This window comes from Podarcis muralis, chromosome 9, assembly GCF_964188315.1.
Source record: "Podarcis muralis chromosome 9, rPodMur119.hap1.1, whole genome shotgun sequence".
Classification (NCBI taxonomy): Eukaryota; Metazoa; Chordata; class Lepidosauria; order Squamata; family Lacertidae; genus Podarcis; species Podarcis muralis.
This window is the reverse complement of record NC_135663.1, coordinates 43,988,788-44,006,904: the sequence shown is the minus strand read 5'-3', so window position 1 is coordinate 44,006,904 and position 18,117 is coordinate 43,988,788. Positions and strand designations below refer to the sequence as shown.

General features: G+C 46.4%; 1 protein-coding gene across 1 annotated transcript in view; it reads left to right on the top strand.

Annotated features, from left to right (window-relative positions):
- LOC144328932 (uncharacterized) overlaps positions 1-4,974 on the top strand; it is a 5,195-nt gene extending 221 nt beyond the window's left edge. Inside the window, exons 1-2 of the mRNA XM_077934602.1 lie at positions 1-485; positions 3,890-4,974. The exon at positions 1-485 is cut by the window's left edge and continues 221 nt beyond it. Of these exons, the coding sequence (XP_077790728.1) occupies positions 1-485; positions 3,890-4,470 (1,066 nt within the window). The 3' untranslated portion in view covers positions 4,471-4,974. The remainder of the gene's footprint in view (positions 486-3,889) is intronic.
- Positions 4,975-18,117: the final 13,143 nt, after the last annotated feature.

Genomic DNA, 18,117 nt, shown 5'->3' with positions numbered 1-18,117 from the left:
CATCCAGGGCCTGTCAGGCTCCTCGGCTGCACCGTCGGCCGGGGCCCAACAGGGTCCATCAGCGGCTGGTGCCCAGGCGCCGGCCCCGGCAGCTGGTGTTCAGCCTGGCGTCGCAGCTAGTGGGCGACCCGGAGCGCGGGCGCAATCTGCCCGCTCGAAAAAAACCACGCAGGCTACCAGTAAGGGCAAGGCCCCAGCAAAGGGCAAAGGTAAGGGGAAGGCACCCAAGAAAGGGAGCGGCGGTAAAACCATCTCTCAAGCTATAGGTACACCAAGTGTCTTTCAGGAGCAGCAGGTGCACAGTTCCACCGAGGACAGTGCGGGTTCTGGCTCCGAAGGGGAAACAGCGGAGAATCAGCCTTCCTGCTCAGCGACCGACGCCTCTACTAGCACGCCACAGGGGGGTAAGAGGAAGGCCAAAAAGAAGCACACGTCGGCTAAGAAGAAGAGGAGCAGGCATTCGGATACCGAGGAGGAGGAATCAGGTACGTCCTCATCAGATTCGGATTCTTAGGGGCCTATGGATGGTTATTGGGGTATTGGGGAATCGAATCATGGGATCCCCCTATGGGCCCATGAAAGGAGAGCCAATTCCCACCGCAAGGTTTTTAACGGGGTGCTGTATTGGAAGGATGGGGCATTGGTGGAGGACGTTAAGGTCGCCACCAATCAACCCACAGACTTCATTTTGGGGAACCACTTGTCACAAAGGAAGAGGAATAAAATCCTCAATGGGGATTACGTGGATATTTTTACTCTACTCCCTCCAACAAAAATTACAGGTAAAGGTGAGAAGAGACGCTCTTATGGTAGAAGGAGGTATAGAACGCCCAGGGCGGAACGCACATTCGATAACTGGTTAGACGGGTACCAGGTTTTTATGGGTGTAGTTTGTGCAGCTTATCCCCACCGCGCCATGGATTTAGTGGCTTACCAGGCTCATGTGAGGCGGGCGCGTGCTCTGGCAGGCGAAAATGCTGCTTTGACGTACGACGAGAACTTCCGAAGGAATGCTTCTCTCCACCCCACCACGCGATGGGACCTCACAGATCCTAACTACTGGGGCGAGGATGTAAACCCCTACATCGAGAAGAAAAGTCAGGAGGCAGCGAAAGTGGGTAAGATTGATCCAAAGAAACGTCGGCAATGCTGGGAGTTTAACAGGGGCGTATGCTCTCGCCCCTTTTGTAAGTATCTGCACGAATGCGAGCAATGCTGGGGTAATCACCCCGCTTCTGCGTGCTTCAAGAACAAGCAACAGCCCTTTCGGGGGGGCAGGGGGTACTTCCATAACAATCCCAGAGGTGCCCCCGGTGCATCCCGTCAAGGTCCCGGCAATCGCCAGTAACACTGACTTAGGTTTGGCATTCACCCCTGTTCGCCTACAGCCCCTCAAAGACCTTTTGGAACAGTACCCTGATAAGACCGCGGCAAAATACCTGTGGGAGGGGTTTTCTTCGGGATTTAGGATCCCGGTGGCCACTCCACCAAGCTCCAGGGAGGCGGGCAACCAAAAATCTGTGAGGGAACGGCCCGACATAGCCAGAAAGAAGATAGAGAAAGAAATCAGGGCTGGCAGGGTGGCTGGTCCCTTTCCCGAACCGCCTTTCCAGGGGCTTCACCTCTCCCCGCTGGGCATTGTGCCAAAAAAGGCCCCAGGGGAATTCCGCATGATCCACAACCTCTCTTATCCTAGGGGGGGTTCCGTAAATGATGGGATTCCTCAGGAGCTTTGTACAGTGAAATACGCTTCATTTGATCAGGCTGTAAAGATGATCCGTCGATTTGGTCAGGGTGCTTTCCTTGCAAAATGCGATATAGAGTCCGCCTTCCGCCTCCTTCCGGTTCATCCGGAGGACTTCAAATGGTTGGGATTTAAATTTGACGGCGCGTATTTCATTGACAAAGCTATGCCCATGGGCTGCTCTGTTGCATGCGCAGCCTTTGAGTCTTTCAGCACGTTCCTTGACTGGGCCCTGCGTAACAGAACGGGGTCGTCTGGCGTCTCGCATTACTTGGATGATTTTATTTTGGCCGCGGATAATAAGCCACGTTGCTCCTCTCTGCTAGAGGCTTTTACATCCCTAGCCGGCGAATTAGGGGTACCCCTAGCCGCTGAGAAGACAGAGGGTCCGGCCACATCCCTTGTCTATTTGGGCATCGAATTGGACACCATAGCCCAAACTTCTCGCTTACCCGTTGACAAATTGGTGGCGCTCCGAACAACCATACAGCAGCTCTTGCCCCTAAAGAAAATAACATTGAGACAGGTCCAATCCCTGCTGGGCCATTTAAATTTCGCCTGCAGGGTGGTTGCCCCAGGGCGGCCATTCTGCGGACGTCTGGCGCGACTGGCGGCGGGCCTCAAAGCACCCCAACACAGGGTGCGGCTATCCAAACAGGTGAAGGCTGACCTAGGGGTTTGGTTGCAATTCCTGGAAAAGTACAATGGGATATCATTATGGCAGGATACCCTGCTTCTTAATGCCGACTTTCAAGTTCAATCAGACGCAGCCGGGTCCTTGGGTTTTGGGGTTTACTTCCGCGGCCAGTGGTGCGCTAAACGGTGGCCCACAGATTGGCAAAATCAACCCATTACCAGGGACCTTACCTTCCTGGAGTTCTTCCCGATTGTTGTGGCTGTACATCTGTGGGCGGATCAATTTCGGAATCACAGGGTTTGCTTTAACACTGACAATCAAGCAGTTGTAGCGGTTCTCTCAAGGCAGTCTGCGCGGTCCACCAGGGTGGGAAACCTTTTGCGTGCTTTCGTCCTGCTGTGTCTGGAACATAACATTTATTTCTCGGCCAAATTCGTGCCTGGTATTAATAATGATATCGCGGATGCTCTATCTCGTTTCCAGATGGAGCGCTTCCGCTCGTTAGCGCCAGAAGCGGACCAATCATCGATGCCTTTCCCGGAGCATCTCTGGAAGATTGGGAGCGAGATATAATGAAGGGAGTATTCGGTGCAGTGGCCCCGTCCACGATGAGGTCGTATAAGAAGGCGTGGGTTTTTTTAAAATTTCGGGCGCGCACTCCTGGCCCAAGTAACCACACCACTCCCTCAACCAGGGAGGTGCTCCGCTACCTGGCACACTTGAGGGGGTTGGGTCGGGCCCCTAAGACACTCAACATTCACTCAGCGGGGATCTCGTACTTCTGTAAAACACTTTTTGAAAAGGACCCATGCGCAGCCTTCATCGTGCGCAAAGCCTTGCAGGGATGGCGCAGGCAACAACCCCCTGGCGCGGACAGTAGGCGACCCGTAACTTATGAAATACTGTGTAAGATCCACAAGGTCCTTCGTCAAATTTGCTGGTCAAAATACGAAGCGCGTTTATTCTCTGCAGCGTTTTCCATATCTTTCTTTGGCGCCCTTCGCGTAGGCGAGGTAGTGTGCGAAGGGGAAGCTACCCAGTCTCAGAGGGGAATTTTGTTGAGCGACCTGACCCTCTCTAGTACCGATCTCTTAGTGCGGGTCCGAAACTCTAAGACAGATCAGCAAGGCAAGGGGGCCCTGCTCCGGCTCCAGGCTGTTTATGGAAGGGGCCCTTGTCCGGTTCGGGACACGCGGCGTTTTCTTTACCTAAGGCCTGTCGGCCCTGGTCCGCTTCTGATACATGCGGACGGATCTCGCCTTACTAGGCATCAATTCACTAGGGTTATGCGGTCGGCGCTGTCGGCGTGTGGTTTCCCGGCGTCCGAATTTGCTGCACATTCCTTCCGTATTGGTGCAGCCACCTCTGCAGTACATATGGGACTCCCCACTGAGAGAATCAAGGAAATGGGGAGGTGGAAATCTAACGCGTACAAAGCATACGTGAGAAACAGCTTGTGACTGCGGTTGCACCCCTGACCTCCACCCGCTTTTCTATTTGCTTTTCAGAGCCCTCGAGACTGCGCATTTGGTTGGTGGGCCACAGCATCGTGCACTGGGCCAAGTTTCATGCCTTGCGAACTGGACTGGGCGGCAACCTGAGTTTACATCCCAGGGTGGAGCTGGTTTGGATAGCGCGTAGAGGGATGCGCTGGAGCGAATTCAAACCGGTGGTGATGGCCAGGGCTGCGGCTGAGGGGCCGCCAGACGCCCTAGTGATTCAATTGGGCGAAAATGATCTCGCATATCGCAAGGCGATTGATCTGAGGTGGCACATTTTTGACGATCTGACCGAGTTGGTCATTGCATACCCACATGTTACAATAATTTGGTCCTCATTGCTGGAGAGGAGGACATGGAGAGATTGCGTGAGCCCAGTCGGAGTCAACAAGGCGAGAAAGGTTTTAGAACGAGCGGTGGGACGTAGAGTGGCGGATCTGGGCGGGTTTGTCATCAGACACCCGAGCATCCAGTTCAGCAATGAGGCCCTCTACAGGAGGGATGGCGTGCATCTGTCTGATGCGGGGAACGAAGTTTGGTTGGGCGACATCATCGCAGGGATTAGGTCCTGGGTTCAGGGGTTTCCATAGCCGAGCATAGGAGTTGGTTGCAGGGTTGAAGGTATTGGCGGCGAGCTTCGCTCGAGTGGCGGTTAGGCATTGGCTGGGGTTCTATGGTTAGTCAAATGGACGGGGGGGAAGGAACGCCATCACCTTCCCCCAGGAAATGGGGTAGTCCGGTACAGGACTCCGAGGGGCGTTGTCTTGTCCGAAACCTGGCTAGGTAAGGGCCCCCGGCACGCCCCAAGCGGTGACACCCGCGGGGGCCCTAGTTGGCGTACTCCAACAGGGGCTTCCCCACGGTTTGTGTTAACCCTTCCCGGACTACATGCCGGGTAGCGGATAGGAGCCAATGCCTAGGGCCAATACCTTCAATTCTTTAATCAATAAAGTTGTGGCCATTTCAAGCCCATTAAACTTATACGCTGTGTCCTGTGTCTTTCTTTCTGGGGGGAGGGGTTTTGACACGCAAAGCCCTTTCTGTCTCTGGGCAGGAGAGGGGGTTGCGGTCTAGCCCCTCCCCCCCCCGCGGCGCGGGGGCTGACGTAGCCCCCGCGAGAGGTGAGGGAATCCCTGGGCGTGCTCGCGACCCTGCCCGCCTATCGGCGGGCCGGGGGGAGGCGGGGCTTAAGGTATTTTAAGCCGGGCACGCCCAGGGTCCACCCTCTTCTCCCCCGACCAGCCGAGAGGTTTTCCCGTCCCACCCACCCTTAGAAGCGTAGGCAGCCGTAGGTCGTCATGACCTTGCTATGGACTCCGGTTGGTCGCCGCAAGGGGCCTGGTAGGAATTTTTCCAAGTTGGCAATCTTCGGCCAGTTGGTTTTTTCGCCTACCTCATAGCAAACGTCACAACTTTCCTTGTATTGGCGGTTAGGCATTGGCTGGGGTTCTATGGTTAGTCAAATGGACGGGGGGGAAGGAACGCCATCACCTTCCCCCAGGAAATGGGGTAGTCCGGTACAGGACTCCGAGGGGCGTTGTCTTGTCCGAAACCTGGCTAGGTAAGGGCCCCCGGCACGCCCCAAGCGGTGACACCCGCGGGGGCCCTAGTTGGCGTACTCCAACAGGGGCTTCCCCACGGTTTGTGTTAACCCTTCCCGGACTACATGCCGGGTAGCGGATAGGAGCCAATGCCTAGGGCCAATACCTTCAATTCTTTAATCAATAAAGTTGTGGCCATTTCAAGCCCATTAAACTTATACGCTGTGTCCTGTGTCTTTCTTTCTGGGGGGAGGGGTTTTGACACGCAACAACAACTGTCAGTAGCTGAAAAGGACTTGGCAGACAACAGGGCAGGTTCTTCATGCTTTCCCTTATGGCACTCTGCATGAGCAAGGGAGTGTGTGAAATGGTATCTCACTAATCTCTGTCTCCAGCACTTTAACTTGTGTCTGGTGCTTTCAGATGTAAACTGAAGTCTGTGTGGTTGATGTGGATGAATGTCACAAATGATTGGCTCACAAATTATACTGTCCTCATGCATAGGTGATTCCTGCAGGAGCAATAATGGAGTCGAGTAGCCTCTGTTTCTGCTGCAATCAAAGGTGGTGTAAATGTCCTGAAAGATGAATTCCCAATTCATTTATTTCTCTCTCATATATAATGAATATGGAAATATCTCTGTATGTATTGTATGATTAAAAACAAATATATGCGGTCCTGCCATTTCTACTTCATTACTCAAGCTTGCACAGAATCATGAAATATTATCCAAACCCTGCAATTTTCACTGACAGAACTTAAGGTGGCTTACAGATAAAAACAAGAATCACTAAAAACAAACAAAAAAATCAATCATTTAATTTTTTCCACAAACAATTAAATACACGTGCCTTAGGAGCTTTTTTTTAACCTGCATGTTTCTTCATAGTGGGAGACTTAAGACTAATTTTGTTGTGATAGTAGAGATTTTTAGAGATTGATGTGGGTGGATATGCCATGTGTCTTAAAGATGTGAAAATTTGCCTGAGTGATAGACATTGATGTTGTGAACTCTGAATTTGCTGCCAAAGATTGTACTTCAGATAGGCAAAGATATTCAACATACAACTCATTTAAATATTTATCTGGCATGGTTTGCTGAATATTCTAACAGGGAAAGTCAGTCCTTCAGCTAAAGAGATGACAAATGCGATTTTAATCTCTGTGTATTATTGAAGCTTTCCACTTCCCTAGATGTACTTCTTTGGCTCATTACTCTTGGTGAGGGCACTTCCTGAGGACAATGGCCTGTGAAGAATCTGCTTTGTGAAAGGAAAGGGGCTTCTTCTTTTTAATCCTGTAGAAAATGGCTGGATGACAGCTGGAAGGCCCAAGGCCCATCTGCACTGTACTACAACTAGGTATCCACAAACTCTTCCTTAAGGAGGAGGAGGTACTTTGATCTTGAAAGAGCTTCAATTTCATCTTTGGGGCTGCCTCTCCTCTACCAAGTAGAATCTGATCTTGACTTTCTATCTTGAGAAGCAGAGCATTTATCACTCGTCCTTCAGTTTTTGAATGTTTTATTTCAGGCCAAGGGGGGGAATGAAAAGGCCAGCCTTCCTTCTGAGTTCATGCTGCAACACCCCTCCTCCTCCTAACAGATATTGCTTCCCACCTCCAAATCTTTTGATATGCAGAGACTTTCACAACGAGGAATCCAAAAGCTATGTGAAAAGTATGACTTATTAGACTGTAGACCACACACCCCGCCCCCAGATTCACTAGGGAATTCAAGACTGTGTTGTTGTTTCTGACACATGTTCCCATCCCAAAACAGAGAGCCGTGAGCCTCACAAGTCAGCTGCGTGTAGGAGGAGTGGAAACATGAAATATCTTTGTGTGTGCACTCTAGCATTCAAAAAAGTAACTTGTTTGGAGGGGTGATGCATAAGCTATTGCCACATCTGAAGCTTACTTTCTCTCCATTTGTCACGTAAAAATGCATTCCAGCTCATTCCACCCTACTTTTAGAATTCAGTACCATGTGAAACCACTTGTGATTGCTAGGTTGAGATATGGCTGTGCTTGTGCTGTAGATGTTTCCAGTTTATTGTGAGAAGCTCAAGGTCAAGTCCTCCAGCCCTAATATTTGTTGATGACCAACTGGCTCTTCTAGAGATTGGAATATTCAAATAACCGTGAATGTTTATTGTAAGCTGTTTCAAAGCATGCAGCGAGACAGGGTGTACATTTGTTAAATAAGAAAGGGGTTGGAAGGATCAGTTTGCATCCTGCAGTCCTGATAATCGCACACAGGTCTGGCAGGGAACAATATCAGCGGCAGGCTTTTGTAGAAGCAGGTGATTTCTCAGGAACCCTGATAGTGCTATTCTTCCTTCCCTGTGTGTGATTCAGCCTAGTTCAAATGTTACATTCGGTGTCGATTCAAGTCTGTTCCTGCAGAATGTCTGGGAAAGCTGCTATCATGCTGCGCAAGTCAAAAGAAATGAAGAACCTTATGTCGAGAATTGCAATTATGTCTCCTGGCTTGAAAAGCCAGGGAGAAACTTTGCCTCTGGTTTTTAGGCAGATACAGTTTAGCAATCAAGGCAACTGATTTCTAGCATGGCAAAGTTCAGATTTGTTAGACAGACGTTAGAACTGTCCCTGGAGTGAACAGTGAATACAAATGCAGTTAATATTTCCAGTTCCAAATCTGCAGCAGAATGGCTCTTGGCTCAAGTCCTAACTTACATGCCTCTGTTGGGGGGTGAACTACAGTGGTACCTTGATTTACAACCATAATCCGTTCTGGAGGTCTGTTTGTAAACCAAAACAGGTTGTAACCCAAGGCATGTTTTCGCCAATGGGGCTTCCAAATTTTTTTTGTTCATAATCCAAAAAAAATAAAAATGGGTTGTAATCCAAAAATAAGTTGCAAATCGGGACACTTCCAGGTTTGATGTATTTGTAATCCAAAATGTATGCAAACCAAGGTACCACTGTACAGTGGTACCTTGGGTTAAGTACTTAATTCGTTCCGGAGGTCTGTTCTTAACCTGAAACTGTTCTTAACCTGAAGCACCACTTTAGCTAATGGGGCCTCCCGCTGGTGCCGCGCCGTCGGAGCATGATTTCTGTTCTCATCCTGAAGCAAAGTTCTTAACCTGAGGTACTATTTCTGGGTTAGCGGAGTCTGCAACCTGAAGCGTCTGCAACCTGAAGCGTATGTAACCTGAGGTACCACTGTAGTTGGTTCAAAATTGCCTATGGATCTGTTGAGGAGGATTCCTGTCTGTTTTCTGGTGCTTTTCTCTGTTGCAAATGCAGATCCTCCCCCCTGTCTCCTCTCTTTAGTCTCCATACAATCTGCCTACTGTACTACAAAATGATTTACAGAGTTAATAAATAATGGAGGGTAAACTTTCTCTCCCGAGCTGCCTGTCATATGGAACAGTCTTGCCCATATTCCCCTCCCCAAGTGTGTTCCAGCTGGGAGATGCTTCCTTCCTTCCCTCTCTGCTGTTATATTTCTAGTTTGTTTTATTTATAGCAGTGTATTCTCTTTTAGCTGAATTTTATATAATTGTCTGGATTTTTTAAAAAAGCTTTATTTTATGGTTAGTTTTGTTATAACATGTAAAAGAAAACCATTCGGAATTGCCTTGGTTTTCCAGAGAGCCAGAAAGGTAGCTGTTCTGAGGGGAAATGAAATACCCTTCCTCCTTAATCCCTCACACTCAAAACTCTTTCAAGTTCCCATATAGTTTTTGCTCAGGCTGCCTACAAACACAACCGCTTATGCCTTGGGGAAACAGAAAATCACCTCCATTTCCTGGAGTTCCATTCTGCCTATTTGATAACGGGTAGACAGAGCCTAGGGCTTGCCGATCAGAAGGTCGGCGGTTTGAATCCCCGTGATGGGGTGAGATCCCGTTGCTCGGTCCCTGCTCCTGCCAACCTAGCAGTTCAAAAACATGTCAAAGTGCAAGTAGATAAATAGGTACCGCTCCGGCGGGAAGGTAAAGGGTGTTTCCGTGCGCTGCTCTGGTTCGCCAGAAAGAGATTAGTCATGCTGGCCACATGACCCGGAAGCTGTATGCTGGCTCCCTCGGCCAGTAAAGCGAGATGAGCGCCACAACCCCAGAGTCGGTCATGACTGGACCTAACGGTCAGGGGTCCCTTTACCTTTGCCTTTACCTAGACTTGCTATAAATATGCACCCTATTTGCAAGTCCACCCATGATTATGACTATGAGAGGAAGAGTGGCATGTGCTCACTGGCCTTGCCCCTCTTGTGTCTTGTCACAGCTCCATAGCCCCTGTCCCTGCTGTCCACCCATAATGGTGATGATGGGGAAGAACTCAATTGGGGGACCTTTCTTTTCATAGGATCCCTGTGCATAACAGACAGCAGGAGTGGGGCTACAGAACCATAATGGAGAGAGTGGGGCCCCACTCTCACACGACTGCAATGTGAATGTCATAAATGGCCAGATAGTTGCATAACAGGCTAAGCAACTCTCATGCAAAAGTGCACAGCCTCCTAAGTGCTGTTGCCCAGAGATTAATTTGCAAGCTGCAAAGTCCTGGTCATAAGGAGAACTGCCTGGGTTCAAAGTTCCCAGTGCTATAGCTGCCATTATTCCTTGCTCACCTGAGTGAGGATGTTGCTTTAGGCTCGATGCTGGAGGGGGAATTTGGGAGCTACAGGAAGGAAGGAGCGAGCTGTGAGTGCTCCCCTAAGCTAGCCTCCTGCTCTCAGGAGCAATGGCTGTCACGTTGTCAAAGAATGACTAAGCCGCCAGCCCAGTCTTCTGCTGAATGTGAAATGGGAGGTGGTCAGCATCTTGTGCTTTGCTTCAGGCAGCAAAATACCATGCCCTGGCCCTGCTTGCAATGATGCTGGACTAGTTCCCAGAAATATTACATGCACACACATGCATGGCTTTCCAAAGTTCTTCATAGGAAACAGAAGCTTCCTGTGAGCTCATGAGACTTTTGCCATTCCTTAGGCAACAATGGAAACCCCAAACTTGTGAGGTCTCCTGAGCCACAGCCAAAGTATTCACACTGTGCCATAAAGCATAAATCATTTTTTAAAAAAATAACTGGAGTATTATTTGGTATACTTAATTGGCTTTGCTTCCATGGCACCGCATTTTATTAACAGGGGCAGGATATTGGCATCATGTTAGGCTGCTGCGGAAAGAAATTGAACTGACTGCCAGTTGGCTACTGGGCTAGGTTCAAGTTGCTGGTATTGGGGTACTAATCCCTATATTACTTCTGACAAAGACACATCAAGAATGACCACACCCCTTATATAGCCAAATGATCACTGCCTCCTCTGGCAGATACTGTCTCATCAGGAAGTCCATTCCATATGATGTACGAATCAAACCTTTAGTGTCATGTCACCTTCAGAACTCCCTCCAGTTACATCATTGGTGTTTGTTGATGACTTATCTTTCCTAACAAGCTTTTAAGTAGAGATTTATTTACTTTTTAAAATCCCAGTCTGTATTGGAATTCAATTTGTTTTTAAATAGGCTTTTATGCTTGATTTTTTTTTTAATCGGGTATGTTTTATGGGATTTGTAGACAAAACAAAGGAAGCATGCACAATGATCTAGATGATGTAAGTAGCAATTATTGGTTTGACACAGGAAGCTGCTTTTTTACAAGGACGGGCTGTCAGTCCACCTAAACCAGTTCTGCCCACTCTGGCCGGCAGCAGCTCCCCAAGGTTTTGCACAGCTCTTTCTCATCATGCACTACCTGATCTTTTTAGCTGGTGGTGCTCTGGACGGAACTCTCAACCTTTTGCATTCAGAGTATATGTTCTGCCCTTTGAGCTACAACCTTTAAGTCATCTGACAGGTCTAGAAGCTGGAAGTTATCAGTGGGCCAGCATCAGCTGTGTAACACACATTCATACTGTACATCTAAAGCACATTCAAAGCAAATAGCTCCCCCCAAAGAATCCTGGGAGCTGTAGTTTAAGGGTTCCAGGAATTATAGTTCTGTGAGGATTCTTTGATGATATGTACTTTAAATGTGACCATCCCCTGTATTCTGAGAGCAATGCTTTCAAGCGTCATTATTCTCAGATCTGAAGCAGCTTTGAACTGTATGGTTGTTGTGAGGTAGGTTTACTGACTAAAAAAAAATAAATTTCAGGCCAAGGCCAAGCCAAGCCAGAATTCAGTTCAAGGTAATGTTGTTCCAGATCTCTGTGAATGTGCCAAGTGAGTGTGTCGGGAGGCCTTACCCAAGGATGCAGCAAACATGAGTTTATTTGCAGGTCAAATTGAGAGATAAAGCACAAGTTAGAGATGTCAAGCTCATGTTCTGTAGCAAGAGGCAAAATTACTCTCCCTCTCAGCTTGACATAAGGGCTTGGAAACTAAAAAGAGTTGAAATAAAAAGTTCTGCCACCCTTTCTTAATACTGTTTTTTTTTTTTAAAAATAACAATGGCTTCGCTGTTGGTCTGTTTATTTCTTTTATTATGAAAATTTAATTATTCACTTTTCATGTCAAAGGCTCCCAAAGCAGCTCATGCGATTAGCCTCCCCCCGCAAACAAGTCAATTAAAAATAGATTAAATGCAGCAGAACAGGTGAGGTCAATGCAAAAAGGGAGTACCAATGAAACCCTGCACAAATGAAAAGGTGGACACCTGCTAGTGCAATTCCTTTCAGCTGACCCCACATAGTCTATCAGCATATTCATGGCCGAGGATGGCTAGAACAGCCTACTGAAGTGGAAGTCAGTAACAACTGCCATTTGACATGGACGAAACTTCAGGTTTCAGAATTCACCCAGGTATACTTATGAAGACATGGGCTGCTTCTGTGTGTTTAGGACCAGTGTGATGTAGTGGTTCGAGTGCTAGATTAGGATCTGGGGGACCAGGGTTAAAACCTCCACTCAGCCATGAAATTCCCTGGGTGACCTTGGGATAGTCACTCATTCTCAGCCGTAGAGCATAAGAAACTTAGTCTCATGGTTGTGGGTTTGAGCCCCACATTGGGCAAAAGATTTCTGTGTTGCAGGGGTTTGGACGAGATGACCCTCATGCAGGGCTGGATGTAGGTTTGATGAGGCCCTAAGCTACTGAAGGTAATGGGGCCCTTTATATGTCCAGCTGTCCTTTGTCAACAACAAATCGTTGCTGTTTTTTGTGTTGAATATATGCTATACGGTACTTTATGGACCTAATAGGTATCTAAAGTCATTTGCACATAACAAAATATGTATTTTATCAAAGTAATTGTTGAACCGAAATACAGTTAAGAAGTATATTAACAGTGAAACAATTATTAAGCTCTAACTGTATGCAGGTTTTATTTTATTTGTTTTTTATCTTATATTTTGGAAATGTACAACCAGGTTTTTTTCCTTTAATTCCCCCCCCCCCCCCGAGAGTGGGGTCCTAAGTTATAGCTTGTTTAGCTTATACATAAATCGGGCACTGCCCTCGTGGTCCATTCTAACTCTGCAATTACATGATTCTACTTCACAGTGTTGTTGTGGGGTTAAATGAGGAGGGGATGAACCATGTATGCTACGTTGAGTTCCACGGAGAAAAAGGTGGGATATATGCATAATAGATGATGACAACTGATAGATATAAAAAATTATTATTAATAATATATATATATATATATATATATATATATATATATATATATATGAGCCTCGTTTCTACCCAAACACACATCTCTCAATATCTTCCTCTCGGGCAAGCAGGAGACATCACCAGAATTCAAGAACACATTTCAGCCAGGCAAAACACTTGAAGCTTGATGCAGGACCAATGAGGGATGTGGCTTGGGAAAAGTTCTGAGCTTCAGCACAGTAAGCTGGTGGGGACATATTTGGCCCCTGGGCATGAGGGCCCCCCCCCATCCCCGTTTGAAAGCAGAAGAGCAAATGTCTGGAAAAGCAGAACTTGTGGAAATAAATGCACCAATTGCATACACAGGGGGGAAAACTGGATCTGTAGTATAAATAGGATCTTTGTGATATAAAGCAGCTGTCTGGAAGCATCCCGAGTTAGCTGTTTCTGCACAACATCCGAAGTCACTCTAAAAATAGAACTTGAATTTTCTCTTTTTGTAACTTGAACCCGCATTGATTAACATTTATGTTTGGTGTAAATAAGCCTGTTCTGTCACCTATTTCGCCTTATCAGCATCCAAAAATGAAAACCAGGAGTTCCAGATATGTCCTGTGAAAGGTCTAGCAGGCTTCCAAATAGCTGAGGCATTAAGAGATTTTGAATCTTTCCATTGGTAAAAGATATGGGAGGAATGGAAACCTGCAAAACACAATGTATGTGGCATCCTCAGGTTAAGAGATAAAGGAGCTGCAGATGGCAATAGTTAAAATGGAATTGGAAAATTTTATTACCATTAATGACATACTTAGGCATGCAAGGAAAATCTATAAGGGTGATCTAATTACTCTTCGGATTAAAAGTATAGGTCAATTCCTTTCAGGGTCAGGAACAAATTTACTTGCCGGTATAATTGATACAGTGTATTCTGAGATTAACTGGTCTTCTCTGAAGCATGAGCACTTATACTTTGAGAACATGTGGGGGTTGACTTGAAATATTTATAGTTTTACTAGTCTAAGATGAAGAGGGAGACCTGGAAGCAACGACCGTTTAACTATCTAAATTTTCTGTGTGGCAGTGCCATGAAGACTTGCTAATTTGTAGTACAAAAGTTTCCTCTCTGAAATACTGTAAATTGGAAGTGTACTTTAGACAGATGACATGGGTAGGATGCTGCAGTCAAAGGAGAAATGTGAGGGGTTTCAGAACAACATAAGGAATCCCTGTCACTCAATCTGGTCATGTTTGTAAGTTCAGAACGTTGTTTTGAATAATGCATCAACATTAATCCTGTGTGGGGACTCAGCTATACAGCTGCAAACAAAACGTTTTAAATGTGTTGCAAAGTGCAATATACATATGTGACACTAGATGGCGAGAGTGAGCTATGCCAAATTCAATGTGTTTTTCAAAACATTTTTTTGAAAAAGCATTTTCACAGCGTTTTTTTAATGTGTGTAGATTCCACCCACATGTCAACTGTCCTTGTTCCTTTCTTGCTTACTGCTCAGCTGAGACATAAAGTTATAGGTTATGGGTCTGTCTTGCTGCTGTGTGTGAACACTTTAGCCCAAACAGTTCTGTGGCTGTACTCAGGGAAGGGCTGTAGCTCAGTGGTAGAGCATTTGTTTTGTATTCAAAAGTCCCAGGTTCAATCTGTGGCATCTCTGGGTAGAGCTGGGAATATTCTGAATCTGAAACTCTGAAAAACCTACTGTTAGTCAGTGGAGACATTACTAAACTAGCTGGACCCAATGGTCTAATTTACTGATAGTCAGCTTTCAGTGGGTCAGATTCATCTAAGCGGTTCCACTAGTGGGAGCCAGGGCATGGGCTCCTGCTAGTGCAACAGGGATGTCCCTTTCTCCTCTCCCCACCCCCCCCAAAATCAGTTCTAGTTGGTTGGGGAAAACCCTAGAACAGTGTGTGGGGCAGGAGAGGGGAGGTTGTTCCCTTGGGCAAGCAGAAATGCTTGCACCGCCAGAATGTTTGTTATAATAATAATTTTAAGAATTTTATTATTTACACCCTGCCCATCTGGCTGGGGTTCCCCAGCCACTCTGTTTTACCACAATGCTGAATTCCCTCCTTTCTCCTGTTCTTTGAGGAAACCCCCTTTGTAAGGGAGCAGGAGATTCTATGAGTCTCCATCTCTTGAAAGTGTTCAATAACAAGTGTGGGGTGAGCCCCCCTCAAATAAATGATATATTGAATGCTCGATAAATAGTCAATGTTGTTTCATCTCATGCAAAGAACTTAAGGGGAACTGGCCACCGTAAATTATCATGGAAGGAGCTATACCATTGTTATAATCACAATAGCCTGTAAGAGGGAGACTTGCTCAAGTTTACTCAATCGGCAGGAGAGTCTGATGCTGCAACTGGGTTGGAAACCTGGTCCCTGGAATCCATTAGTGTGCTAAACTAGCCTATGAATCTTCACCCTGTGAAAATTTGGGGCCTAACTAGATGTGATGGCAGCAGATCCACACGCTTGGAGCTGAATCTAACACAATTGTGGAGAAGATGAGCGCTCCAACCTGAGGAACAAACGGGTCATTTGGGTGAGGGCTGCAGAACTTTCCCCTCACATACACCTTACGTGCCTGTCCTTTCATCCCAGCCAGGGCTCTACTATAAGAAGTGAGCCCAACTGAGATAGCAAGGCCCTTGTGAGAGAGGGCTGCAAATAGATAAGCTGTGCTGGCAGGAAGGATTCCTTATCCTCACCCTTTGTGCTCCAGAACCTAGACCCCATTTCCTACTTCCTAGGTGATTCTAGAATATCTATGGTTAACTGTTCAGTTCTGCTGCCCTTTCTCTGGCCCTAAGTAAACCTGAATATCAGGAATGGGTTTTTCTTGCATTGTAGCTTCTCAGTCCTTGTTTCTGAGTTAGCTGACTGGTACTTACATTAAATGCATTCCTGTACTGTGAGAACAGAATATTTCCTCCCCCGCATAAGTTTATAAGAGAAAATGGTCAAAAAGAGGCTATTCATACAATAATGCCTTTTTATTTTGCTTTATGTAAGATTCAAATAACAAAATGGTTGTAAACAGGGGCAGCAACAAATGACAATGGAATCCCCAGTGGATGCAATTCAAAGGCTGTTGTATCTGGTGAGTCAAATCATTTGCATTGGCTTGAGACTCAGAACTCTTCTTTGTGATTGTCAATACGTATCAGATTGAAAAAACAGAATTATTGGATTCTTAGGACGATGAAGAAGTATAAGGAGGCCATTCCTTCATAAACATGACCAAGTAACACCAGAGCAACTCAAGTGTGCAGCATGCATAAGGGACGTGGCCCAGGAAGCAGAGGAATGACTTGGACTAGACCAGTGTATGGGATAAAATTGGGCAACCATGCTATTTATTATAGCAAATAAGTGGTATGACATATGGGACAGGGACACCCTTGGGAGTTCAGACAAAAAAGTATTCTGCAACAAGTCTTACACCAAGGGAAGGAGGGATCCTGTGAAGAAGGCCAGGCTTCACAACTGAGCCACCTTTTTCTAAGTGGCTTAGTCTGGCCTTGCAAGACTGAGGGAACTCCCATATAGGGTCTCATAGGATGGCTGGAGCCAATGAATTTCTTCCCCCCAAAGGATGGCCTCTGTACACTTGTATCCTACTGTTATCCATTGAAATATTTCTGTGTCTAGAGTCCTGAAAAGGCTTTTGTGTAGATAATGTCATTATATAGACTAGTTCCTAGGTAGCAGTGGACATAGCTGTATCTGAGGGGAGTCCGGTGTCTCTTGTTGCTGTTTTCTCTGTCCAACATGAGCACAACAAAGTTAGCACGTAGCTTCCTGACTGGTGTGTCCTACAAACCTTCCATGGCAGGTTTCAAGGATGCCCCTCTCATTAAGTTGGCCATTACCAACTTAATGTCCTTCTGGCCAACCTGATTTCTCATAAAGGTTTAAAAGTACTACAGGGTACTGTAGAAAGTGGAGGTACCTTAGGCCGGCAGCTTAAAAGAACTTATCTCAATGACCACACCTACACTCCTTGAATTCCTATTGCTCTAGTGTAATGCCTTTGGAATATTGAACTTTCATCTCTCTGCGCCAGCTCCCTTTGCCTGCTTTGGCACTTAGGCGCTTCTTTTTATAATTGGAGATTTTTAAAAGAGGAGAATAGCTAAGGCTTCAGCATAACTTCTTACAGCGCAGGAAACTCCTCCATTTCAGCCCAGGCTGGAGAAGCCAAATGTTAACATCAAACATTTGCAGAATTCTTCGTGTCTGCCTCTCTTAAACCAGCCAGTTGATCAAGGGCTTAATCATGTCAAAAGTTTTCCGACCAATTTCATAAGCATTTAAAGTCTGTTCTAAATCACTGGACAATGTTGTTACTGTTTTGTCTGTAATCTTGGGCAAGGAAGAGCAACTATCAGAGTGTTCCCAGGGTCAGTCCTTATCTATAATAAAGGTCCAAGTTTATAATACCCTTGTAAGAAATGATCCTGCCCTCCCTTCTTATGGGTCTTTAACCTGGAGTTGGAATGAAGGGCCCTTCAGCTGAAAGTCCTCCGCAAAGTAGGATAATGGGCAACCCTATTTCTGCTGCTAAAGTGAATGCGAAAACACATTGATCTGTATAATATTGTCCCCCTGGTTAAACTACTGGATTGTCATCCCCCCCCTCCAAAAAAATTGCTTCTGATTGCATCAAATTCCAAAGACTAGCACAATTTCCATTTTGACTTGTGCCGCAGGCAGTGAAATATGCATTTCACTTTTCTAGTTGATACATGTGACATAAAAAATTTGATTCCAGGTCTATCATGGCACGTTTTGCTGTGAAACTCATGCAATGCAACAAGTTCCTTGTAGAAGACTGGGCAACATCTGGTCCTCAGTCTGCAGAAATGGTCTGATGGTATGATAAGCTGAACTTTGGGTGTTTTAGCACAACCACAGATTAATTCTGAACTCCAGAGTATGAGCGTAGCCAGGATTTTTGTTGGGGGGCAGAACTGATGTGACTGTTTAGTTACTTAAGTATTTGTTATGTACTGAAGTTCTCACCCTGGGCCAGCAGGGGGATACTGTAGATAGTTATGCAAATGAAGGATCGAAAAGTGACGTTCAGTGATTGGATAGTTT